The 27,147-nt window shown below is 38.5% G+C and overlaps 1 protein-coding gene across 4 annotated transcripts in view; it reads left to right on the top strand.

Annotated features, from left to right (window-relative positions):
* CAB39 (calcium binding protein 39) overlaps nt 1–24,725 on the top strand; it is a 58,331-nt gene extending 33,606 nt beyond the window's left edge. For all 4 annotated transcript variants that reach the window (XM_054166547.1, XM_054166544.1, XM_054166546.1 and 1 more), the window contains exons 2-9: nt 3,502–3,658; nt 10,665–10,829; nt 14,643–14,761; nt 20,438–20,606; nt 21,561–21,620; nt 22,255–22,320; nt 23,069–23,212; nt 24,059–24,725. In XM_054166547.1, the coding sequence (XP_054022522.1) occupies nt 3,545–3,658; nt 10,665–10,829; nt 14,643–14,761; nt 20,438–20,606; nt 21,561–21,620; nt 22,255–22,320; nt 23,069–23,212; nt 24,059–24,247 (1,026 nt within the window). In that variant the 5' untranslated portion in view covers nt 3,502–3,544 and the 3' untranslated portion in view covers nt 24,248–24,725. The remainder of the gene's footprint in view (nt 1–3,501; nt 3,659–10,664; nt 10,830–14,642; nt 14,762–20,437; nt 20,607–21,560; nt 21,621–22,254; nt 22,321–23,068; nt 23,213–24,058) is intronic.
* The last annotated feature ends 2,422 nt before the right edge of the window (nt 24,726–27,147 follow it).

Here is a 27,147-nt window from a genome sequence, read left to right on the forward strand (position 1 = left end):
CTCTGGGTATTTGGCTCTGTGCCATGTTGCTGTTTGACAGCCTGTTTGGATTTATATAACGTCATTTAAGATTTGTAAATGTGGCCATGACACCAGTACTTTTAAGGACCTTAAATTTTGTTAGGTTTGACATGCTTGAGTATTGGTGAAATGAAAATGCTTGCCTAAGGGAACTGAGTTTTGTATAATATCATTCATGGTCTCTTTTGAAAAGTGAATAAAAGCAGTAAGGTTTTTGGGTGGTAAGTTAAAGCAAAGCAGCCCAACAGAGCACAGAGCTGTCCATGTATGTTGCAGTTGAACAGTTCAAAAGTGTTGTGGTCCCTTTCTTAAGTCACAGTCAAAATCTTATTGTGAGTTTGCAAGGCAACCAGGTGCTAGTACTGTGAAGCAGTTATCATTTGACATGATGTAAGGTCTGTTCTTATTTACAGAAAGTGTCACTTGATGTTGTTTCCTTTTTTTCTGGTTCTGCAGATGTGGGTGGTTGCAGTTCTTTCCGATCTCACACAGATGTTGTCATTGTCTATTGTGCATAGAATGCTGCTTGGGTTAGTTTTTCAGGGCTGAAAAGGGAACAGCCTGTCTGTGTTCTTGCAGCATGAAGTACAGCTCTGAGGGACAAAGGGCTGCTCTTGCTTTTTTTTGACAGGATGTGGCACAGGTTCTTAAGTAATAGTTTTTACATCAGCTTTGGGAGGGTCTTCAGTCTTGAGGCCCCAAAGGATGCTTCTGGTGGTGCCACTGCAGACCTTCCTGTAATAAAATTGAAATAGCAGAAACAATGTTTTTATTGCATTTTATGCATTAAATTAAATACATTGAATCACAAGGTCACCTTTAGTAATCAGGCATGTGGATTGCCTTCCACATGGTGCTGGCAGTCTTCCCTGATTTTTCTAAATTATGAGAAATTCATAGAGGAACTTAACCTGGATTGGGAACAAATGTTTAGTATAAATGTATGGTAGTGAACTGTTATTTTCTACTAGATATGCTAGTACATAAAATAAAACTCATTTATGACTTGGGTGTGCAAGTAGATGTAGCTGATCTATGCAGAACCTGGAAGGTTTCATGAATAAGTCAAAATGGTAGACTTTAATTTAAGAATTTAATTTAAGAATTTAAGGAAAAAATTGAGCACTGTATGAAGGGAAATCAAGTTTTAGAGTGGGCACACTATGAGGACAGTTCTTCATCATTGTTCTGTATTTCTATATGTTATATATATAATCCATGTAGTGTTTTAATTCAGAAGTAACGTAATTGTAGTCCAGAACGTGAGTGTGCAGAGATATTTTTTTGTTTTGTTTTGTATACTGCTGTAATACCAGATTTTGTGATTCCATATAATATTTTTGTTCTCTCAACTGTTTTGATTCCTACTGATTTTTATTCTGTTTTAATGTGTAATCCAAGGAATTAAGCCTTGCAACTTTTTGGGCCACTCCTGCTCTGTTACCTGGGTGTAGCTATTTTGCAGAATGAATATGTTGAGTAGTTGGTAAATACTATTATTATCAGGGATTACATGCAACCTTGAAGGATACATCTTTGTTTTCAGGGATCCTCTTAATTTGGCAGAAATAGTAATCAAGGGGAGAGAGAAAGGCAATGTTTCAAATGTGGCTGTGCTGCCCGACATACATCATCACTGTTGTAGGGAAGTTGTACTTATTTTCACACCTGTCTCTGTTTAGGGAAAAAATCCTGTGTGAAAATACTGTAATTTGCATTAAGTAATGTTTTAAAAACCACTGCATTTTCATGAAATAAACAATGGCATAAACATATGTTTCTGATCCCCATCCTGACAAAGTTCAGGCATAAAGTTCTCGTGTCTAAGGAATGGACCTGTGACACTTATCTCTTGGAATGCCAGTCCTGTATTTTTAATTTCACTGTTAAAAGCCCTTTTTTGTGCAGATTATTGAAGGAGAAAGTATTATGAGACAAATATACTAGAAAATAAAAGCAAGGGAAAGTGCTTATGATCTGTGAAGAATGGAAATGGCTGGCAGAAGGTCTTGTTTCAGCCTTCATGCTGGTGCTTTTATCCAAAAGTAATCTGATAAAAATGTACCTGCACTTTGCTTTTTATCTGCTGTGTTAAGTCAGTTGCAGACATAGAATCATAGGGTGGATAAGGTTGGAAAAGACCTCAAAGATCATCAACGTGTAACAGTGAAGGTATCCTCTCTGTAGCTGGTTACCTCAAAACCTATTCATGGATGTTCTCTTGGCTGAAGATCTGAGTGCTTTTGTTCTTCACCTTTAAGGGTTGCCCATGGACCAGCCCAAAAGTTAAAAATCAAAATAACTTGAAACCAGCATCAGTTTGGCATTTTTAATCCTTGATTAAACATTTTGGAGTTCATAGTGAACGAATTGGTATTTCAATCAAGGATCAAAGTGTGGGGTATTAGACAAGAAACTTTTACATATACTGGTTATAATTGACATGTTACTAACTTCATGGCCATTGTATGGAGACAAATTACTAACTTTCAGGGTAATACCCCTTCTTTGTAAGGGACAGTGTAAGCTCTGCTCTGTCAGCTTCAGTTGTCTTTTGTGTCTGGAACAAGTTGCATTGTCAGCATTTTTAATGCAGGATTTCCTGTTCTTTTCTGCCTAGATTAGAGTTATCGGAGTATGCTTTATGGAATTCACTTGTAAGATGTGTATGAGTTTAGTAACAAAAGCTCTTGTATGCTCAGATGTGCTAGTAAAACTCTTTTGTTTTGTACACAAGTGTATGTGTATGTATGTGTAAAAGTGATTATATTGAAATACACAGAATGAATGCCTTTGGATTCAGGAGCCATGTGAGACAAGTTACATACTTTTGAAAAATAAAATAAAAATGGGGTGTTTGGGTTTAATGTCCTTGTTATTGGTGACAACTTTTGTTTCCCATAAAATGAATGGGGATGTGACTGTGCTTCAGTTGAAGTGACAGTAATGCTGATAGTAAAAAAGCCAGGACATACCAGGTGTTGACAGGAATAAACTGCTGTCTGTAGCTTGGTCTGCATTGTGCTTGTAGATCCTGTGCTTTGCAGTCTGCTTTGCATTTGTTCTGGAGTGAATATGGGTAGAAACACGTACTTGGATGGTCATTGCAGAGTCATTGAGACATGACGATTTGTGTCAAAGAACTAAGAAGGCATTTTATTTGACAGCGTTAACTGGAATAATTTATCCTTGTTAGTCTTCACCCATATGTGGCATTTGTACAGCATGTGGCTTTGGCTACAATTAACGTATTCTTTAATTTGTGCCTGTAGCATAAGATGACAATCTTAATGTGAGTTTGTAGATTCTGTATCTTGTCTTTTAAAAGCAGTAAAACAAAAAGTGTTTGTTTGTCATGGCAAGTTCTAGTTCAGCTGTAAAGGATGGTTGGTTATTCCACATATGAATGCCTTTGTTACTGTCTTGATCTTCATGTGTTTCTGTGTTTAACATGCTTTTTTTTTTCACTCCTCTTTCTAGGTGAAGCAGGAGCTGTAGTAGGAAGACTTTGTGGCTTGCAATCATGCCATTCCCCTTTGGCAAGTCCCACAAGTCTCCTGCAGACATAGTGAAGAACCTGAAGGAAAGTATGGCTGTTCTAGAAAAGCAAGATATCTCTGACAAAAAGGCAGAAAAGGTATGGTTGGGACTTTTCAGTTGCTAAACAGTAATTGAAAGGAGGGAAGAAAAGTAAATTTACAGTTGTTGAAACTGAATCAATTGGAAATTATTTTTGTGTTTTATACTGTGATAAAGGATAAATTGTTATGTACCTTTGAACAGGTGTATTTCATGTAGGTTGGCTTTGCATTATTATCTACTGGTAGCTGATACAATTTTGTTTGTAATGGCAGGAGGTGGCATGATTTAATAAGCAGTGTTCTGGTGCTTATGCCCACCATAGTGGCTTTACTACCGTGCAGTAGTTCTGTCTGTGCTCATCCAGGAAAATGTTTTCAGAGCAGAGTGTCTTTGTTCCTGAAACCAAGTAATTTTGTTTCTTCATGGATGTCAGTAGGGGATATGCTTTTAACTTTCTTTGCCTTTTCTTTGAAGATGTGGGCAAGAGCTGACGTGCAGGTGTAGTTTCCTTTAGATAGGATGGTTCGCTTCTTCAGGATCTGTTCTGTTGATGGTCATCTACTTCTCAACTGCTAGTCTTGATAACTTATCTGAAAATTGCCTTCAAGTTCAGCCTGAGTGCAGCTGCATCCTGCCTAGTGACTCATTTAGCAGTGGTATTTACTGTTTAGATTAAATTTCTCATGATAAACTCAGCACAAGGGCATAGATTTCAGTGCTATCAAAAAAAACCCAAACATCAAAACCAGAGCAAAAAACCAAGCAAAGCAAGCATCTCCTCCAGTCTACCAGCTTTTGAAGCAGGTATCCCAACATTAACTGTTCTTGTGCCATTCCTGGCATTCTTAGGGTCACATGTAGGAGTTAGTCACAATCTTTTTCATGTTCTTTAAGCACAGCGTGGCCAGCTTTTCCGAGTCCAGTCTCACCTAAGTTTGGCACTGCTACTTTAAGTGCAGGGTAATCTGGCTCTGAAGTGAATTGCCATCTTTATCCTAATATTCTTTACAGTTGGTATCTTCTACCCCAGTGCCAGCATGCAGTATGTTGCAGGTCTCTTGCAGTGTACCATAGTTTTTCTTCTGATGATTTTCTTTTTTGCTGGAGAGAAAGGTGCTCTGGCCTACGTATAGGCTAGGAAGATTTTCATTTGCCTTTTCTTGGCTTTGTAGCTGGAGATTATTCTGTACTGTTTTCTTCTTGCTAGCCTTTAATCCCATATATCCCTCTTCTTTAAAGACCTTGTTTATGGAAGGCTGCTTCTTTGACAAGAAATAATAGGCTCAGCCTGTAGAGTTATTTATCCTGTATTATACATAAAGCAGCACATTCTGCTTGAAGGAGAAAGCAAGGCACCCCATGTTCACTAGGTTAAATGTGAGGAGGGTTAAATACTGACATTCACAAGACTGAGCTGGGTAATGGTAGTACTGGCCTCTGTCATCACCTAAAGGAGACTAGCTGATGAATCTGAACATTCACAGCACCAATGTCCACATGTCCATACAGAGGTCTTCCATGGAGGTGACTGGGAGTGGCAGTTTGCTGGTTTGATCAAGGAAGTTTTTCACTATCTTGTGGACCAGTTTCTGCATTTTTGAGAGCAAATATCTGATGAAACACTCTAAAGTTGTACCCTCTTCCCATTCAGTCTGTAGAAATGATTGGAGTAACTTTGTTACTCCAGCAGTAAGACAGCAAAGGTTTGAGCAGTAGCCGTTATTAAAAAGGTAGAATGTCTACATGCCCACATCTCAATATTAGGCATCCTTTTATCTTTTACTGCCCCTTTTATTGCTATGATCCTTTCTACAATGTAGCTTTCCAGCTTCCTTTGGAGAAGAATTCCATGCTGATTAAAGGGTGAGTTCTGTGGCTGGTAGCGGAACAGAAATAGAAAAACTCACTGCACATAAAGGACAAAAATTATTACCATTTACGAAAAGGGGAAAAGAGTGCCAGGGTTCTTTTTATATGATCCATTTTATTAGTGATTAGACTCTTATAAAATATGCTCTCTCTGTAATTTCTGCTTCATTGTTGCCATTTCATCCAGGGGTGTGCTGCTGCAGCCTGTCACGTAACAACAATGAGCTTTAAAGGCCAAGCAGTGTGGTACATGCTCAGTATTGGTTACTGTTTGTGGTAAAGACACCCTTTTGGGTGCAGGGAATACTTAATATTCTTACACTGCTTTGTTTCCTAATCTTAAGTGCACACAGATACATATTTTCTTTACTTCTTACTATGTAATTTAAAATGTATACTTAGATTAGAGTAAAAAAAAAAAAATCAGCACATGTTGAAGTGGATGTTTCAACTCTTAATCATTATTTTAAATATTCCTTCCTCTAAATAAAATGAATTGTAAATGCCCTTTTGTTTTGTGCCTTCTGGTTGGTGAGGTTCCAAAGACAAACTACTGCTTTTTTACTGCAGTGTCACATGGAGGTTGGTTTTAATATGTAGTTCCTACCATGCAGTAGCAGCACAATGGTCTTCTGAAATTTCATACTGAGTTTGCTGCTGTGTAGAGTTTGCTCTCTGGCAGTTTCACACTTGGAAATACAGATATGTGAGAAAATAAGACAAATAATTTCCCCTCGAAATTAAAAGTGTAATTAATTATGTTTGAAGAGAATACCTCAGGTTTTTTTCAGTGCTTAGATTGAAATGTAAAACCTTTAATGGTTTTTACTAAAAAACCAAAGGGGATAAGAAAGCTTTTTAAAGCTTGGACATCATATGGTGCTGTATGGCCTTTGTAATCAAAAGGAAGGAGATTCTTTAAAGCAAAAGATGTAAAAGTGGCCACAACACCTCTTGTTCAATTATGAAACATTCTGCCCTATAATACTGAAAAAATTGTGTTATAAATAAAAATCTGAAAAAAGTGAATTCTAGTTGCGTGGTCATTTGCCTTTTTTTTTGTTTCTTGTTTGGCTCTGAATACTGGAGAAAAAATAACCAGGTAATTCTGAAATGTTCTGTAAGTTTGTGGTACCTGCTGAGGAACTGAGCTCTGAAGAGGCTGTGAAAGCCGGACGGGGTCTCTCTGCTGTCAGTCAGCCTCAAGTACTGCATCTCTGCTTGTTGGCTGCAGTCTTTTACTGAGGATAAAGGCGATAGGTTGCTGCCCATTAGGATTTTAGAGAAGAAACTGGAAATGTCCAGTTTATAACTGAAACCTGAAAATTTGTCACGTGTTGTTAGTTTTTCCATTACTTGTGGTTTTTCAGCAAGGGGAGGGGGTGAAGGGAAGAGGAAGGAAAAACTTTGTATAAAGGAGACTTACCCTTGATCTAGCCCATTAGTTAGTCTTTTATTTGCATCTCTTCCTCCTCTTTGTCTGGCATCAGCATTTATTTTTATACTACCACTTGGTTTGTGGCACACATTTACTGTTGTGAAGGTAAATATTTACTCATATAATAAACTTCCACTTCCCTCCCTGTCCTCTGACCTTGAATTAAGCTGCTCATACCAGATCTGGTTCTGGCTTTTGGATAATTGTTTCAGCCATGCTGTTAACCCATGTGGGTTGTCTATTGCAGGCATGATTGACTCCATTCTTTAAGCTACCAGCTCTGTACAGTGGGGCAGCATACTGCATGTATGGGACAATGCAATAATGCATTTTGATTCTTCTGTCCAAATGTAATACATCACGTTCCTGTATAGTTTTCTACTGTTTCCCTAAGAAAAGGCAAGCATTGTTTTATAAAACTCAAATACTCTGGCTCCACAGGTCTAAATGAAGTCTTTGCTATTTGCACTGCTTAGCATTTAGGGAAATAGTAAATTTAGGAAATATCAGTGAAATACCCTAGAGACTGGAATGGCTTGTCACTGTAAAGGCATGCAGCTATTCTGGTGTGTCACTCGTGTGTGACTTCAGGGTGCCTCTTTTTATTTTCAAGTAATATCTTCCTGTCTTTGATAAAAATAGAGAAATAAGAACTTTCTCTGTTTTTCTTTCTTCACATTTTACTTTTGTAGTTTGACTTGTCCTCAAATGCTATCAATTGTCTGGCACCATTCCATTTGAAATGTCACTTGTCACGGAGTTTTTATCTAGAACTCTTGATTGCTCCGTGGTTACTTCTCAGTTTTAAGAATGTATAAAAATGTAGAATATATACTTTTAAATATAAAAAATTTAGAATATACATGTAGAGACTATACTGTATAGAATAAATGTATATGCTGTGTGTATATATAAAATAGAAACTGCTTATATATGGAATTGGAATATGTGAATTTTGTTTATGTACATTTATATATGCATAATTTTTTATATATAAATATATATAAAGTATGTCTCACCATTAATTCCACTTTTGATGACTTTGAACTTCTCTGTGCATTTTGATTTCCAACCCCCCTGAAATTTTTCCCTGCGCCTTCCCTCCCCCCTGTAAGGTAGCACATTAGGCAATTACTTAGATCTCAGTATCTTAGGAAATGTTGCAAGTAGTCTGGAATTTTTTTTAACTAGCTTTTCACTTACCTGTTGATGTTTAGTGTAACATTTTTTGGTGTTGCTTCCCAAAATTCCATTCTGCATCTGAAATGGCAAAAGTTGCTCTGCATGTCATATGTTTGGAATATATTTGAGAGTTCATGAAATTTAGAAGAACAGAGAGATTCTAGAAAAGTTTGTAAGAGTTTATTTCTAGTCATTTTGATGTTGATTTTTACAGTTGAAGAGAAGGGAATACATAAATGTTGTATTTTATGGCATTGTAGTGCATGAAAAGACCTTGATGGGTATAATACTTTCAGAAGTATTCAGTGGTAGTCTCCAGAAATGATAGCTCGGCCTAAGTTGAAGTGATAGCAGCAAGTCTGTCTTCATGTTGAATATGTTTTGACATTGTTACAAGTTGCCTTGAGGGTTTATGGAGTGTCCATCCATGGAGCTGTTTAGATCATGGCTGGCCATGAATTTGATCAGCCTGATAGGACTTTGAGATTGGCCTTGCCTGAGCAAGTGGTTAGACCCTGATGATCTCCTTAGATATTTTCCAACCTCAGCTGTTTTGTGTTTCTGTGTCTTTAACCATTACTTCTCAATAAAGCCATTTTTCATTCTGAGTTTGAGTGAAGCACATTCAGATGTGCAGATGGTCTTGACAGTTGTGATGAGCATGAGAAATTTAAGCCCTGGTGCTCTTCTTGGAGTATTGAGTTATATGTTCATGTTAGGCCAGAAGATTTTATCTCAAAGCACTTGGTCTTTGGAAACATTGTATTTTTATCTGTCTTGTTTGTAAGCATTTCCTTTACTCCAGAATCTTTCTCGGGATGGTGGTGACAGAGAGTGGAGCCTTCAAGTGTGATTATTAAAGTTTTTGAGAGTTGTTCTGTTTTCTGAGGTTTTGATATGAAATTTCTCCACTGGCACTCTTTTTATTTGTAGGCATGGCCTCAGTATTTCCACTATCTTATTTAAAAAAAGTAGCTAGTTGATCCTCTGCCTTTCTTCCTCTTTCATCTCATTTCTAAATCACTGTGCAGGGACAAACTGCAATAGAAATTTTATTGCTGCTTCCTCTTTTCTTGGTAGCCACACATCAAAGGCATCTCTTTGTATTTACACTTTTGACAGATGTTGCTGTCCTTTTCCTAGTAAAGAGAGATTTCTTTTGAATTTCAAACAGATAAGACAGTGGTGTGGCGTAACTACTACAGCATGGCCTTCTCATTTTACGTCTTCAAGAGCTGTCATGAATCTAAGCAGTCTTATTGAGCACCTGCTTCTTCCTGTCTTACTAACAGCGCACAGAAGATCCTTTGGAATTTCAATTAAGGAGGAGCCAACTGGGACTAGGAACTGCAGTTAGAAAGTGGAAAGTTGTGGAGGAGCTAAAAATGATACAGAGCCTCCTTAAAGGTCAGGGAATCCTTACTTGCATACCTAGCAAGGCTGGAATGGCTTTGGCTGGGATAGTGCATGGGTCATGCTGATCTCAAGCCTCTCGAGCACATGAGAAACCTTTTTACATACCCTTTTTAAGATGGACAACATCCAGAAAGTGATTATTTTTTCATCTCCTTAATTTTCCATGTGCTACCAACCATAAATATTTTACATTAAAGTGTATGCATACCTTGTTGTCAGGTTCATCTAATTACTAAAAATTAGCACACTTCCAAACGACTCATACTTCTTAGGCACGTGATGCACTAATCCAGTATAATTAAACCAGCTATTTGTGATGACCATTTTCAGCATTCTGCCTTTAAGCTATGTAAGCCTATGTATTGAAAGGAGTAGTTCTTCTTCATGATAACTGCTTCCCCTGCTGAATGGCTAAATGCTGTTCCAGCCCATCATAGGAACTTAGGAATTCTTTAGGCTGGCTTCCCTGAGTGAGCAGTCAGACCAGTGAGAACTTCAAATGGGAAGCATCTTAGACTTCTGTTTGTCTCCTTTATTGCTGTGTTCTGAGCACACCTCTTTCTGGTTTGCCAGTTTGTTCTGATATACTGAGAGAACCTGAAAATTAAAGGAAACTCTGAGATTTTGTTTGTTGGAAAGGAAAAACTGCATCCCCACTGGCTGGAATGGGAATGTAGTATTTAACAATCCTTGATGAGTGTAAAATCTCTAGGAGGGATACATTTGGTCTCTTTGAGCAGCTACTAGACAGGACTATGTCTCTATATCATACTTTCCAATTTGATCCTGCCTACCTCTGTGTTACAGAATGGGAATTTTGTTTGGTTCTTTTTATCCCATTGCTCCTCTTTAGGAGATTTTTGAATGTTGAAGTTTAAGGGGAGTAAAAAGGAAGAGGCTTTTGCTTTTGTTAACTTGTCAAATAAATTGTGTGTGTCTTGCCTTCTTAACTCTGCTGCTTGTATGTTCCTAAGAAAAAAAAGAAAGAAAGTTTTATTTGCAGAAAGTTTATTGTTTTCTTTAACAGATTGTTATTTCCTGATTACTTTTTCATTTCCCTTAGTGGATGTTTGCAGATGTTAAGAATAATAGAATGTGCAGTTACAAAGACTAATGACATTGTGCTCTAACTGTATTATTTTCCCATTTTCTTTAGGCCACTGAGGAGGTCTCAAAAAACCTTGTTGCCATGAAGGAAATCTTGTATGGCACAAATGAAAAAGAACCACAGACAGAAGCTGTGGCACAACTTGCTCAAGAGCTGTACAACAGTGGTCTTCTTAGTACCCTAGTAGCCGACTTGCAGCTAATTGATTTTGAGGTACGAAGTTTGACATTTCTTATTATATACAGTAAAATAAACACATGTGAATTCCTACCACTAAAATTGGTTAAGACATCTTTTGATTGGGGCAAAACTATTAGAAGGAGAATTTGTTGTCCTAAGCTACCTAGAAAATTAATCAAATACAGACTGTGCAATCTGTGAATGTAGGCACATAAAATACAGAAATTGAGGTAGGTAAATCTGTAATCCTGGAAATACAGTTCTACTAAAATTATAGCAATAACTCTTAATTGTTGTGTACATAAGGTTAACATCTTATCTTGTGTTCAGCTATGGTATTACCACTGTAATACTACAGTGCATGGCTATATTCTCATCTCTTCAAATTGCTTAGAAAAGTAAGAGAATTACTGTAACATTTATGAAGTACTTCAAATACTTAATTTAAAGATGTTTTATTAACCATCCAGTATTTAGAAAGAGAACTCTCTCTCTAAATACAACCTTTTTTGTGTTTTCCTCATTTGCTAAATTTTCTGTTTCTTAAAAAGGTCACCAAACCCAAGATTTTGTTGGCTTCAGTATAGCAATACTTATTTATATTCAAATATGTCTCTATGCAGACCTCTGTCTGGCATTTGTCACTATGTGACGTGGAATAATTGAACTTCCCGGTGCCATAGTAAAAAAAAATTTAGTTGTAAGAAATTGCAGTACAGTTGGATTTTCCCTAGTTTATGGTTGTCTAGGAAAGGAGCCAAACCCTATGTATTTCCACAGCCTTGACCATAAAGAACATCTTGCTTAAGGTTACTTAAAACCCTGATTATTCCTAAACAAATTGTTGACAATGCAAACAGCAGTTTAAAGTCCTATTGTACTATGACATTCCCCAAAACAATGGCTTTCTTCCCTGTTCTTTCTTCTCCCCCCTCCACCCCACCCATTACTGCCTCTGATTTTTGTTTAATTTTAATACAGTGGTATTTTTTCCCTACCCACACAACTGTTTATACCAAATATAAATCATTCAGGTTGTTAAATAAGCAAGGAGACCTGGGAAAGCAGAGAGGGAATGCTGAAATGTGATGGCTTTTAATTGCTGAAGAAAGGAAATCATGAAACGTCATCTGGATTCTGCTGACCTCCAGATTCTTATCAGCTTGGTATTTACACAGCCCAATTATTAACGAAGGAAACCTTCATTATCTCCTAGTAATGAAGAATGATAATTATTTGTACAGGCTTACTCTCATTAAAGAAAACTCTTCATTTTATTCTAAAGGGACTTGAAAATATTGTGACTAGTTTCCTGCTTGTAGGCTTTGTGTTGCTTCATTACATGAGGATATGACCATTCCCCCTTGAGAGTGAGCAAGTCATTCACACTGCTTTCTAGGGTGGACCACTTCTGCTTATTAAGGATGGGATCTGGCAGACTGTCCAGCCATTGTTACATAGAATGAATGTGAACACACCTGTTCTCAAAACATGTGCTAGCTTCTCAGCTCCTACAATGTCAATCAGATGTTCACTTTGATATCCCATATCTCCATAGTTGGGGGTTTACTGCACTTAAGATTATTTCTCCATTGCTGATGAAGATATGAACTTGATTTCCTATTGGCTCTTCAACTTGAAGAGCAAGAGTAGGTCTAGCATTTATTCCTTTTGGTGTCCCACTATAGCTTGAGGTCATTAAACAATGAGCTAAACATGGTTTGTTGTTGTGGTGGTGGGGTTTTTTTTGTTTGTTGTTTTTGTGTTGGTTTTGTGTGTGTGAAGAACTTCACGTTCATTCCTGTAGGAGGCTTCCTTATAGAACAGCAAAAAACAACTAATTAATTGACAGGAACTCTGAGTCACCCAGATGCTTTTTAATCTGAATGTTACGGTGAAAAAACCCCAGAAAATTAACAGAGGAAAACCAGAAAAAATGTGTTATAATGATAAACTGACTGTCCAGACCTTGCTATGTGTAAAGGCTTGTTTAAAGTTACATCCTTATCTGGACTCTTGCTTTCCAAGTAAAGCAGACAACACAACCATCTCCTTATGACTCTTACAAACTTAGCAATTATCTCCCTGCTGATTTGCACTAGCATATCAGTGAGAGAGATGGCATTCCTTGTGGAACTGTAGGTTTTGTTATTTTGGTTTTTTTAAATGAAGAAAAATCCCTCAAAGAAACAAAAATGCCTTTTGCTCAGAAGACAATAGTAGCCCAGTGTCCCTCTCACCTCTCGCAATCGTGACTATTGGCACAGGGTTCAGGGGCGCTGCTCTTGTTAGGCCATGAGATCACTTAGTAATGCATCCTTCTAACAATCCCCAGCTTTGGTATTACTGCGTGCCACCGTCGGTTCCATTCTGAGCATAATAAGGAAATGCTGTTCTTGCTGGGGAATCCAAAGCAAATTGTGAGATCCAGCGCAACGCTGGCAATGTTAGTGAATGAGAGTTGATGACTATATTATGTGGAGTTTGAGTAAAGCAATTTCTGGAAACACTGCTCTACTCATTGCAGAACAAAGAGTTCTGGTGTGACTTTGGGCTGGCTTTCAATGGAATTGTAATTGAGAAAACAAGCATTTACAAACAAACTCTTATATCCTGAAAACAACACTAACAGAACTATCTGTGGCAGTTCACAAACATGCCATTTGTAAAACTACAGTCCTCCTACATCTGGGTAAACATTTAACTTATCCTTACGCAGTTTTTCTTGATGTTGATTAGAAAACTGTAATTGGGAATAATTGCAGTTGTTTTAAAAGTCTTGCTCATTATATGTGCCCTGCATTTTACTCAAAAGCTTGCTGATATTACTGAGGGCATTTATATAGTAGAGCTAGAGATGGCCAAGAAATACGTACGTATGGTCTTTGTGTGTAACACACAGAGAACCTTTAGGTGGAGCTGCTTGTCAGGCCTTTATTTGCAAGTCCAGGCTCTGTACATGCTTGCCTAGGCTTTTTCGGGTTAGAGCTAATAACAGAGTGTCCTGAAGTTCTTTGTAGCAGTCCAAAATGGAAAGTTAATTGCAGGAATCTGGCTTTTACATGGTGCATGTGAATGACAGTGAAAAGTGCTTATAAGCAGCTTTTTGTTAGATGTCCCTACCAGTTTGTGTCTCCAGCTATGGTCTGGCAGAAGTAAATAAGGGATGTATGTGTATATACCTGTATATGTATAAATTAATCAAAAAACATTTCTACCTCGTTTTATACGGTCTGCTGCTGTCTTTTTGTGGTTTTCTTGTGTATAATTTGTGCTGAATTCCAGCATCCTGGTCTTTTAAGTATTTCTTTTATGTACTCAAAAGTGTGAGACTTCCATTTTAGGCCAGTGGATGATTTGTATTTGTAGTTTTTAGTTTATTTAACTTCCATAAGTTACTCTTTTAATTTGGATATTAATGCTGCTGTCAGAAATGCTTTGCATGCACTTACTGTGTTGCTCAACAAGGAGGGAGGATAATAGAGTATTGAAGAAACATACTTCCAGGCAAGAGCACAGTTAAAAACTGGTATGTTATTAGCAAAAACAAGTGTAAAACAAGCCCAGGAGATTGAGGCTACATGTAAGTATCTGATGAAGCATCAACTGGCCTTCTTAATGTACATCACCCATGATGTGGCTGCAACACGATGTAGCATTTTGAGTCCTTGGCATATTCGAACTGGGTATAGAGAAACAGAGTATTTGATCTATTTAAGATGAGAGTACAGAGACTGACCAGAAGTGACATGGTATGAATGAGTGAGGTGATAATTATGTTTAATTATTAACCTGGCTAGTGGACTTCAATATTCTGTGTTTAACTGCTGCTCATGTTTTTGACAGGGCAAAAAAGACGTTGCGCAAATTTTCAACAACATTCTCAGACGGCAAATTGGTACACGAACTCCCACAGTAGAATACATCTGCACTCAACAGAATATACTGTTCATGCTATTAAAAGGGTATGTACACTCTGAAGTACAAATATGGTTTTACATGAAGTAAGAAGCTTTTTAAGTCATGGAGAAGCATTGAGTTCTGAAATGGTTTTTTTCTTCCTTTGCATTATGCTTTTTGTGTGTGTGTGGTTTGGGTTTTTTTGTGTTTTTTTTCGGTCTTAGGGCCTATGCTTCCCCTAAGTCAAGGAAAACTGGAGTAGTGTCACACCAAAAGAACACCTTTGTATGAAATATGAATAGAAATTGAGAACTCTTACTAATCTAAAATATACTTACTGGGGTAATGCAAACAATTTCAGTATACTATTTGATTCTGTTTAAACTTACTCATTTCCCAACAGTTGAACCCTGGGGTTTTTTGTTTGTTTTAATCAATGTCATCTCCAATTGCTGTCCTATGCCCTAGTCTTAGTTTTGTCTTAGAATTTTTATTCATAGTGATTTATATTCCTGTAGTGACACAAATGCACCAACTTAAACCTGACCAAAGAAAGAATGATTTGGGGCATGTGGTGCATGCCAGACTTCTGTTTCTTCTTCTATTCTTGTATTATCTGCTGTGCTGGATACTGGAGATTTGTGCAATACTGAATATGTGGTTGCATATGTAGAGCTGTGAATCTTGAATGTGAAAGCAGAAAGGTGTTAATGTTTTAACTGCCACCGTGAACTTCTGGAGGGCAAACTTTGGCCTATTCAGCAGACTGATTGACAAAGTCCCTTGGGAGGCCACCCTGAAGGATATAGGAATCCAGGAAGGCTGGACATACTTCAAGAGGGAAGTCTTAAAGGCACAGCAGCAGGCTGGACCTCAAGAACAAAAGGAGAGTCTATGGCCTTTGGAATAGGGGACAGATCTCTCATCAGGACTATAAAGACGTAGTGAAGCTATGCAGGGAGAAAATTAGGAGAGCCAAAGCACAACTAGAGCTCAACCTAGCTACAGCCATTAAAGATAATTAAAAAATGTTTCTATAAATTCATCAACAACAAAAGGAGAACTGGAAGAAATCTCCATCCTTTGTTGGATGCAGAGGCAAACAGTGACTAAGGATGGGGAGAAGGCTGAGGTGCTCAGTGCCTATTTTGCTTCTGTCTTTAGCACTGGATCCAGCAGTTCCCTGGACACCCAGCCTCATGTACTAGGAGTCAGGGAGGGGAATCAGAATGAGGTCATCACAATAAAAGAGGAAGTGGTCAGTGATCTGGTACACTGCTTAGATGCATGCAAGTCTATGGATCTGGGTGGGCTACACCCAAGGGTACTGAGGGAGTTGGCAGATGTGCTGGCCAAGCCACTTTCCATTATTTACCTGAAGTCCTGGCTAACTGGGGAGGACTGGAGAGTAGCAAATGTTAACACCTATCTACAAGAAAGGAACAAAGGAGGATCTGGGACACTATAGACCTGTCAATCTGACCTCAGTACCAGGGAAGGCCATGGAGGGGATCATCTCAAGTGCCATTACACACCATATAGAGGACAACCAGGGGATGAGGCCCAGTCAGCACAGGTTTATGAAGGGCAGGTCCTGCCTGACCAGCCTGATTTCCTTCTATGGCAGGGCAACCTGACTGTTGGGTGAGGGAAAGGCTGTGCATATTGTCTACCTAGACTTCTGAAAAGCCTTTGACACCATATCCCACAGAATTCTTGCGGACAAACTGGCTGCTTGTGACTCAGATGAGCACACACTCTGCTGGATAAAGCACTGGCTGGGTGAAGGGGCCCAAAGAGTGGCAGTCAGTGGAGCTAAATCCAGCTGGTGGCCGATCACAAGTGGTGTTCCTCAGGGCTCAGTGTTGGCACCACTTCTGTTTAACATCTTTATTGATGGCCTTGATGAAGACATAGAGTGTGTCATCAATAATTTGCAGATTACACCAAGTTTGGTGGCAGGGTTGATCTGTATGAGGGTAGGGAGGGACTTGGATAGATTGGATACATGGATACATTAATGGTATGAGCTTCAAGAAGGTCAAGTGCCAGGTCCTGCACTTGGGTCACAGCAACCCCAAGCAATGCTACAGGCTTGGGGAAGTGTGGCTGGAAAGCTGTCTGGCAGAAAGCGACCTGGGGGTTCTAATTGACAAGAGGCTGAATATGAGCCAGCAGTGTGCCCAGGTAGCCAAGAAAGCCAATGGCATCCTGGCTTGTATCAGAAATGTTGTGTCCAGCAGGAGTAGGGAGGGGATTGCCCCCTTGTACTCAGCTCTGGTGAGGCCATACCTTGAGTATTGTGTCCAGTTTTGGGCACCTCAATACAGGAGTGATGTGGAGGTGCTGGGGTGAGCACAGAGGAGGGCAACAAAGCTGGTAAAGGGCCTTGTGACCGTTTGAGGCTGTGCCTTTAAGGAAGGGGCACACTGGCTAAATGTTTATAAAATATTTTGGTATTCTAAAGGAATCTCATTGGTAGGATTGTGGGAGGTGAGATTGTTGGGCCCGGCAGGGCCAGGACTTTCTCTCAGTCTTCCTTTCTTCGCTGTCCCTTTCAGCTGGACTGCTTCTGGGCTTCTGGCCAACTAAGAGATAAGAACTAACTCTCCTGTACCAGGCCTCTGTTTTTTACCCTGTCCTGCTAACCGTCCTTGTCTCTTTTCTACCTCTTTGGGGGGAGAAGGGAGGTAGGGGGGTGAAGGGGGTGCAGGGGGAAGCCCCCTGTTGGGGGTCTGGTTTCGGGTTGAGTTCATTTGCTGTATATTCCTGTATATATTGTAAAATCCCTGTATTTGTGGTGTTACATGTAATCTGCTTCCTATACATGCTTGTAAATACATAGTCTGCTTTTCCTAATTGCTGAGTTAGCCACGGTTTCTTTCTCAGTGGTGGGGGGCAAAGCAGAGCCTTTCCTTTCAACCCACCACATTCCTGGAGAAGAAATGTTATGAAGAGTGACTGAGGGAGCGGGGGCTGTTTGGTTTGGAAAAGAGGAGGGTGAGGGGAGGCCTCATTGCTGTCTGTAACTACCTGAAAGGACATTGTAGAGAGGCTGGTGCTGGTCATGAAAATTTTCATGGAAAGAGTGGTCAGACATTGGAAGGTGCTGCCCAGGGAGGTGGTTGAGTCACCAACCCTGGATGTGTTTAAGGGTCATTTGGACCTGGTGTTTGGGGATATGGTTTAGGGGTGAACCTTGTAGAGTAGGTTTATTGATTGGACTTGGTGATCCTGAGGGTCTTTTCCTATCTGAATGTTTCTGTGATTCTCTGTTAGCAAGATTTTAAAAACCATTTGAGATTGTGCTCTCTCCATTTGAAAAGAATTGCTCAGGTTTTTAATAACATGAAATAAGAAAGCTCTGAAAATTCCAGTTCCATTTTAAAACAGCATCTGTTTCAAGTACTGGTTTTGTAATTTGTGTTGAAGCTGCTGCATAAGCTGCCTGGAGTGGATGAGTACTCACTCCACTGACTGGAACAGCTACAAGATGTATGAAAGGGCCATGCTTCTCTGTGAGATACTTGCCTGTGTATTGTTAGTAGCATTGAGACACAAGAACAAGCAAATGTATTTTTACCATTTAAACAGGAAGCTTTACAGTGTTTTTCCTTTTCCTTTCTCCTTGTTCCTAGCAGTCATCAGCGATGCTGACTAACCTGCCACATACCTGGCATATTAGGTATTTTTTTAATTGTAACAGCTTTACATTTACTTAATATTGGACATTTGTATAAGCCACTGGAAAACAGATCATACAAGAAATTTTCTGTATGGAGAAAGCATCTTTTAGTTTCATCCTGACTCCAAAGGTTTATCACCAGAAGCAATATGGAATATTTGCTTAATTCATATGAGTGTAAAATCTATACTTGCCTGCCAGAAGTACTCTGGTTTTTATTTCCCCTGCGTTGTGGCCCTGATTTTGGGGGAAAGATGGATTAAAATGTTAGAGGGACAAAATGATTATTAGTTGTAGCATAACACAAAAGAAAGTATGGATTCACAGTTCTTCAAAATAATTTCCAAAAGAAGGCAAAGACATTTCGGGTGCAGATAGGAGAAACTGCTTTCTCAGCATGGCCTCATTGATACGCAACTGAATGAGCGCTATAGCATATTTGTCCTATGTTTTAGTCTACATTGTCACTCTTCAGAGAGCATTACTCTGCCAGGGATTGTTGCAACACTCATTCAGGGTGTTTGACATGGTCAGTTAGCTTTAGTGACTTAAATGTAACATCTTTTATCCAGCTGAGTTAAATCTATGTAAATTTGAATGACAGGAGGAGCTGAAAAATGTTCAGTAGATTTCAAATCTTCAGGACCGGTTAAATGGAAAAGTATTGCAGGGTTATAACATGAAAACTAATAAAAAGGTTTTGTACAGTAATACAGATGATGCTTAGTATGCACAAATGATACTTTGTGCTTGTATTATCCTGGTGAATTTAAATCACCTTCCAAAAATGACCTTCCACCTTTGTAGGATTCTTTAGGTGAGAGGCAGGAAGGTATTTAAGAGGCTTTGCTCATGAGCTGGCTAGGCAACAACAAACACAACTTTTCTGTCCACTGGAATAGCTTATATTACAGCATGCTGAGAGTTCTTGACTTGGAAGGGCAGTTCCGTCTTCATCCAGGGTCCTACTATTTGCTGGCTTTGGGAAACAAGGTACTACTAGCAAGTACAAAGGTGTGTTTCTATCGAATGTGTCTTAACAGCTGCTGTTGGTATATGCTTAAATCAGCTGAGAGAATTCTGTAGTATTTGAGGAGGAAATACTGCCAAGGAAGTGTAGCAGCAGTTTCTAAATGAAGCCATCAGGGATACTGTCATCATTCCCATCAAAGCAATGATGGACATGTTCCAGGGCACTTGTAGGAGGGTGAAGATACATTGCTAGAGGCAGTGCTCAGGCACAGAGGAGATGTTCGATACTGTCCTTACAATCAGAGGACACTGTTGCCAGCAACCAGTACCAGAACAAGAGGACACAGTCTCAGGCTGCACCAGGGGAGGTTTAGGCTGGAGGTTAGGAGGAAGTTTTACACAGAGAGAGTGATTGCCCATTGGAATGGGCTGCCCAAGGAGGTGGTGGAGTCACCATCACTGGAGGTGTTCAGGAGGAGTCTTGATAGGGTGTTTGGTCGCATGGTTTAGTTGATTGGGTGGTGTTGGATGATAGGTTGGACACGATGATCTTGAAGGTCTCTTCCAACCTGGTCTGGTCTAGTCTGGTCTAGTCTAGTCTATTCTAACCTTGAAGCTTGTGATGTATAGACTAACTGGTGATGCTGGAAAATGGTATAATGAAAGAGAAGGCACAAATTTGTGTCCAATGTTGTTAACCCTTTAAGTTCTTATCATGGAGAGCTTTATGTAACTGCTGTCATGCTTAAGCAGCTTCCCAGGCAGAAATCACTTGCTCCATTTCCAGGTGTCTGCAGTCCCAACAATATGAACAAAACATCGTGATTCTGAGTATGAAGGAAACACTTTATTTCTCAGTTTTGAGTCATTTGTATTTGACAGTGGCTGTAATGTGACCTTTACCTGGCAATGATTTCAGTAACATTTCACAGATATACTTAAAAGTGGTGTTTAATGCAGAAATAAGTGCCTTGAACTTGCTGCAGTTTTGTTATGAGTGGTGTGGTGTTCCAGTGCTGGCATGTGAAAGTATTTATAAAGAATCTTTGGGTTTTGTTTTCTTGTTTATTTGTCTTTTTATTAGGTACGAATCTCCAGAAATTGCTCTAAATTGTGGAATAATGCTTAGAGAATGCATCAGGCACGAGCCCCTCGCAAAAATAATCTTGTGGTCAGAACAATTCTATGATTTCTTCAGATATGTGGAAATGTCAACATTTGATATTGCTTCAGATGCATTTGCCACATTCAAGGTAATTGACATACAACGTGGGAATTACAGTTTCTGTCGTTTTCAGTTATATGAACTCATAGGGATGTGTGTTACAGTCTTGGGCCAAGCAAGCCTAGGGATAGGAGAAAAAACACATGTGATGCAAATGAATAAGCTGGATGCTGTTCTTCCTTATTTCTCAGAATGCAAGCTATACCTTTAACTATATATTCTTGTTCCAAGTAACTTCTATTCTGGAAAGCGGGAGGTAAAATACCATGCATTAACTGAAAACATGCATTTCTATGCCAGGGGCTTTTAAATCTGTCTCCAGTTCCTCAAGTGAGCAAACTCCTTTTCATTCTGGTGTGAACCTGAATGTATTTAATAGTGACACTTTGCCTAGGTGAATTTTCTGTTGCCCTAAGCCAGTCAGCTATAGGAGTGTAATCATAATACTGATGTGTATTAAGCAGTGGGTCTTAACCTTGGTTATGTATAGTTCTGTGCAGAGCACAGCCTTTATGCATAAATTATCTTCTTCAGTGATAATTCCACAGGCTGCTGACCTGTGTGAATTAACATAACGCATTGCCGAACTTTCATGAGTGATGAAGATCCTTAGCAATGCCTGGGTAACTGCATTCATGTCCTAATGTCTCTGTTTAATGGATAGGCTCAAGGTAAGGAGGAAGTTCTTCATGGAGAGAGTTGTTAGCCATTGGAATGGGCTGCCCAGGGAAGTGGTAGAGTCACCATCCCTGGAAGCGTTCAAAAAGGGATTGGACGTGGCACTTGAAGCCATAGTTTAGTAGTCATGAAGTCTTGGGTGACAGGTTGGACTTGACGATCTTTGAGGTCTTTTCCAACCTTACTGAGTCTATGATAAAATTTTCTGTCTAGTGTCTTAGCCGTGCTCACAGCTTAATGACAATGTATATGTACTGTTTAAATATTTCAGTGAACATACTGGGTTTATGCCTTTTTTTTACAGGATTTGCTTACAAGACACAAGTTGCTAAGCGCTGAATTTTTGGAACAACATTACGATAGGGTGAGCAGATTCAATTTAACATTCAGGATTCTCTGGTGTTGTGTACTGTATTTGAAGAAATCCATATCTTCATTACGTGCTTAGTTTTGTTTGGGGAAATTTTCACACACTATTAAAACACTTGAACTTGCTGTAATTTCTGCCAAGCAGTAAAATTAAGCTCCAAAATTTACCATTGAATCCAGAGGGTGGTAAAACAAGGTGGCAGAAATGTAGTTCTGTGGGAGTTGATTTGATTTGATTTTCCCACTAGAGGGAGCCCTTTCCTCGTAGCTGTCTGTAGTCTGCGTTAACCCGGGTCAACCAAAGAACGCGAGATAGCCTTCCTCCACCTGCTGGGGACTCCCGAAATTTAGTGCCATGAGCTATTATAGCTGAGGAAATGATGAGATAACCACTTCCACCCCATAACAATCTAAACAGTAAAGCCTCCTTAAAAGGCTAAATAGATATTTTTTTAAAAGCATGTACACTGTTTCAACAGTAGTGAGGTAGAGGAACCTACAGAGATTTCAGGTTTTGTTTACATTTTTGTTATGGATTTGCATCTCCTCCAGTTTGTTGTAATCATTTGGAAGAAGAGTGTGTATGACACTTGGAAAGATCCTAACCCTGCTCTTTATTGTGTGTTTAGTTCTTCAGTGAATATGAGAAGTTACTTCATTCAGAAAATTACGTGACAAAGAGACAGTCACTTAAGGTAAGGCAGTTTGATTTTCTTCTTAAATGCATAGAGAATTCCTTCAATTGAAAGATGGCTTGATTTTAATTGAAACAGCTTCAGTAACTGCTTGGATAGTGTTTATTTAAATTTTTTAATGTTTTCATTCTTGATATCAGCTGCTTTTCTTTAGTCCAGTCCTCCCATTATTTAGTGCCCAGCACACCCCGAGTCATTTCTGCCTGTGCAGAACTAGCTATATGCAACTATGGGGGGGTTTAGTGGGTGGTTTTTTTGTTGTTGTTTAGCTTTTTGTTCTAATTTTTACTGTCAACAAATCCAGACACATTAAAGTAATTTAAGAGAGGTTCACATTATGTGACTAGAGCAATAATGAATGGAAATATGGTACATAACTTGTTGCAAGGGTGGTCCTCGTGGGGAATATCCTTTTACTCGCTTTTGGACGAGCAAAGTAGCAAAAGAAGTGTAAATATTTCTTATTTGAAGTACTGATTTAATTTTTTTGAATGATGTCTTTATTGGTGAGAGATGCCTTCTTTATAAATGAAAAAAATAATGAAAACATGGGGGGTGGGGTGGGAAAGACTGAAAGACTTCTCGTTCAAATCCAGTTCATAACAAGGGGGAAACAAAAGACCTTTTTCTGCTTCTTGAGAAAAACAATAGAGAAAAATGCACCCTGCACTTAGGAATTGAGGGCATTTGAATTGAGAAAATAAATTCTGAAAAACATTCTGAAAGATTTTCTTATGTCCACTTTTAGCTTCTGGGTGAATTGTTATTGGATCGACACAACTTCACAATTATGACAAAGTACATCAGTAAACCTGAAAATCTCAAGCTAATGATGAACCTTCTACGAGACAAGAGTCGTAACATTCAATTCGAGGCCTTTCATGTGTTTAAGGTATGTTTTAAACCCCCTGCAATAAAACAAACAACAAGGGAACCCCACAGAGGAACCTGACATAAGTTAGCTACTTAGCTGAGCCTAAATGGAGTTTGTCTTAAAGTTTGTTAAGCAGTTAGAGAGCTAATGTTTGTCTTTGTTATGCCGGTCTTTACAAATAGCTCTCTTTGTGTCTTCACAAAACGTTTCACAAACCACTTTGGATTGCCAGTGTAAATTTCTCTTAGAAAATGTTGGAATTAGGAAAGATGAAGTGCAGTAAGATAAAGAGGAATGCACGATTTCATGTGAAATCCTGAAGCACCCTGAAGTTCAAAAGTGTTTTGGTTGTGCTGCATGATCTATGAAACATGGTAGTATTTTAGTCGGGTCACCAAAATTTCAAAGCCTAAATTGTAATTCACACATTATGGAAGATACCATCTGACTTTGCAGCAGCAGACAAGCAAATGGCTAAGGGCATGAAGATAGAACCTTATATATGAAATTCCAATGAACTTTATGGCATACATTTGATCCTGTATGTAACACGAAACCATGGACTTAATACAGAATTTAACTGTCAGGTGTCTTCAGTGGTTTCTACAGAGGGTATTGTGGCTGGGAAACTGCTACAAATTTAATTTTCCTTGGTAGTGGTGTTAAGGATCTATTAGGAAAAATTATGAGAAGTAATTTGAGTTTAAAATTTGCATGGACTCCATTGTTTTTTCTGTGGAAATACTGGCACATGGAGTGACTGAAACATCACTTGAAGTTACTGTCATCGCTCTTTTATTCATGAGATTTAACTTACCCTTCTGTTTCCTACTGTTATGCTAACTGCCTTTTATTTTCTTGCAGGTGTTTGTAGCCAATCCTAACAAGACACAGCCTATATTAGACATCCTTCTAAAGAACCAGACCAAACTTATTGAGTTCCTCAGCAAGTTTCAGAATGACAGGACCGAGGATGAACAGTTTAATGATGAGAAGACCTATTTAGTTAAACAGATCAGGGATTTGAAGAGACCAGCACAGCAAGAAGCTTAATCTCCAATAAACCCTTAAAATATTAAACCCAAATTCAGCATTTGCTGTTAGATATTCAGCATCAGGCACTCTTACCGATTCATGAGGAACATTACTGCTAATCTGCTGTTCAGTGAACGGTTTTTGTTTTTCTCTTTTCTTTTTTAGTTCAAGTTGAAAAACATAGCTGCTGCTTTCTTGCACAATGTGGACTTTCTTGATATTTGTGTCATTTCAGAATTCAAAGACACTGCTTGTTTTAGGAGTCCTGAAAAGAAAGATTCTAGGTTCGTGAACGCAAACATATAGATACTAGTTTGGTTTAGGAGAGAAGGTGTTAATGTAGTTAAGTAACAGGTTGCATGCTTGCAAATCTGAATAAATCTGTATGTTTGCACTTACCTTGTTTGAGATATGAGCACAATGTGACCTGTGCATACCTGGCACCATAGTATAAGATTATATGCCTTGATTTAAAAAAAAAAAAAAGTTTAAAAAAAAATAAATAAAAGTGCAGTGCTTTATTTGTAATCAAAGGGGAAATGTATCTAAGATGTGAGCTTATTGGGATAAAAGTTGTCTTGCAAATAAACTGATATTGAAACTTAGCAACTTCAAAAGAGTGAAATCTCAAGGTTCCTAAGGAAAATGTACATATGCCTTTCACTGCTTTATAGATATTTTTTTTTTTGGACATCTGATTTTTCTGAGAATTGACTTGTAAACTTGGAAATATGTTCTAAGGGGTTTTGTTAATTTTACTTTAAAGGTGTTTCAGACAGTAGACCTAGCAGTGACATTTTGCATTTCATTTCAACAATGCTTGCTGGTTTCTTTTGTATATAACTCCTAGGCTGCTCATTTCTTTAAAATATGATTTAATTTGTACAGCAGAGGAATGTTATTGTATTAGTCTGTAACTATTACCTAATATTGAGTTTTGCAAAATGAATGCTCATATGTAATTGAATACTTCAGATCACATGGAAATGCTGATTTAATAATCTCAAGTACTGCAGCATTAAAAGGAAAACAAACCCACCAAACAAATTTTTTTGTATTTGCTTATGTAATGGGGTGCTATCAATTAGGGTAGGCTGAAGTAGAGAACTGGAACCCTCTATGCTATGTTCTTACTGGATAATGTTGGCCTTACTCAATTAAACTAGCATTGTGCTCACCAGCTCTGCAAATGGCAAAGTTTATGCTAAATTAACATCGATTCCTCTTTCTTCTGGGGAACCTGCAGTGCATCATTTTTTCCTTACAGTTAATAACTCAGTAACAGTAGTTGTGTGAGTGATGTAACTCCCTCTGACTTCAAGAAACAATTTCATAGACGTCCTAGCCTAACAAAATTAAATCATTTTGTTGATTTTGCTCTTTAATGCTGCAAACTATCAGTATTTATAAAAACAAAAACCAACAGATTTTGCACCATGTTTTTGTTACTGTGACCATACAAAAGGAATCTACTAAATATAACTAAATGATGTTATTGAAATTGTATCTATCCATCGTATAGTAACGCTGAGATCGCAACCGGGCAAACTTACCGATTGGAGTCTGAGAGTTCAAATTATGCATGGCTGAATCTGATTGTGGATGCTATAGAAAATGTTTGTTGCTTCCTGTCCTCTTCCTGATTAAAATGTTTCACAATCAGCAAAGTGAAACTCCTAAGTGATGCTTAAGCTGATTTGAAAGCCTTCACAAGGGAAGTCATATAGCTCCAGAAAATTGAGCATTTTCACTCAGTCGCTTAAAACTTCTCTTAACATTATAATTGGTCTTTTAAAGGTTCTTAATGTGTCCTTTGCAAACCGATTCTTTTGCCTACAGGAAAGGAAATGGCATACTCTTACTGAGGATCCCAGGCAGGCAGAATTGGCCATGAGATGGTATTATAGTACTAACAATCTATTATGTTTTGGTTTATCATAGCTGAGTGGAGGAAAACATTATTTGCCAAGTTACTCACCATAACATGTAAGGCTTCCTCTTTAGAAAAATGTAGATGTGCTAAAGATTTATATATGTAAAGAAGTGAAAACACTTGGACTGGGACAGAGGTTACTCTCTATTAGGCCTTGGTAAAAATGGCTGTGGTGACTTTTTTAATATGTGGAAACATTTGAATGTTGGCTTTCGAAAAGGAGTTGTATTTAAATTAAAGCTCATTTGACGTGCTCTTCGTATTAAAAAAAACTCTTGTTCTGGCAGTGGTTTCTTCTCTGCTCGAAGGCTTAAGGGTGTTTCTAAAAGTTATTTAAATGTCAGCAGTTTTTGGTTTGGCTTTCTTTTTTTAATGAGAGATGTATACAGTTGTAATTCTTCTGCGGTAGCATTTAATTTCTCCTGAGGAAAATGCATTTCTTACCCCCCAAAAAAATCTGGCTGGCCCCATAATTTAAATTGAAATAAAATTTTGAAGAAAATTGTGTGCTCTCTACTGTGTCACTGAAGAAGATCAGGTTTTTTTGTGGTTGTGTATCTGTGCTCCTTCATTGCCATAGAGGGGGTCAGCTTTCTCAAATCGCGAAAACCTCTGGTTGCAAAAGCATTTTAAAGGAATTAAGACAAAGTGCTGTAATATATATGAATTGTTGGTAGCCTCTCTTGCCTATTTGTAACACTGTTGGTTCTGTTCTGTTTTTTGCATGATCAGGGGCAAAGCAAGGAGATGCTATTGTCTGCATCATGTCTAGAAAGAGGACTTGGAAGTGAATCCTCAATAATATTGGACGCTTCCCTTCTCTCTGCATTTCAGGAGCTAACAGTGTGTGCAGTTGGTAATTCTTCTCTTAGGATATCCTGTTTGAAGCTGTCTGCCTCTGTTTTTAACAGGCAATATGCCAAGTTACATGAAATGGCAAGTGTCAAGAGATTATGCTACCTTTACAGGAAAAAAAAAGCATGAA

This window comes from Dryobates pubescens, chromosome 13, assembly GCF_014839835.1.
Source record: "Dryobates pubescens isolate bDryPub1 chromosome 13, bDryPub1.pri, whole genome shotgun sequence".
Classification (NCBI taxonomy): domain Eukaryota; kingdom Metazoa; phylum Chordata; class Aves; order Piciformes; family Picidae; genus Dryobates; species Dryobates pubescens.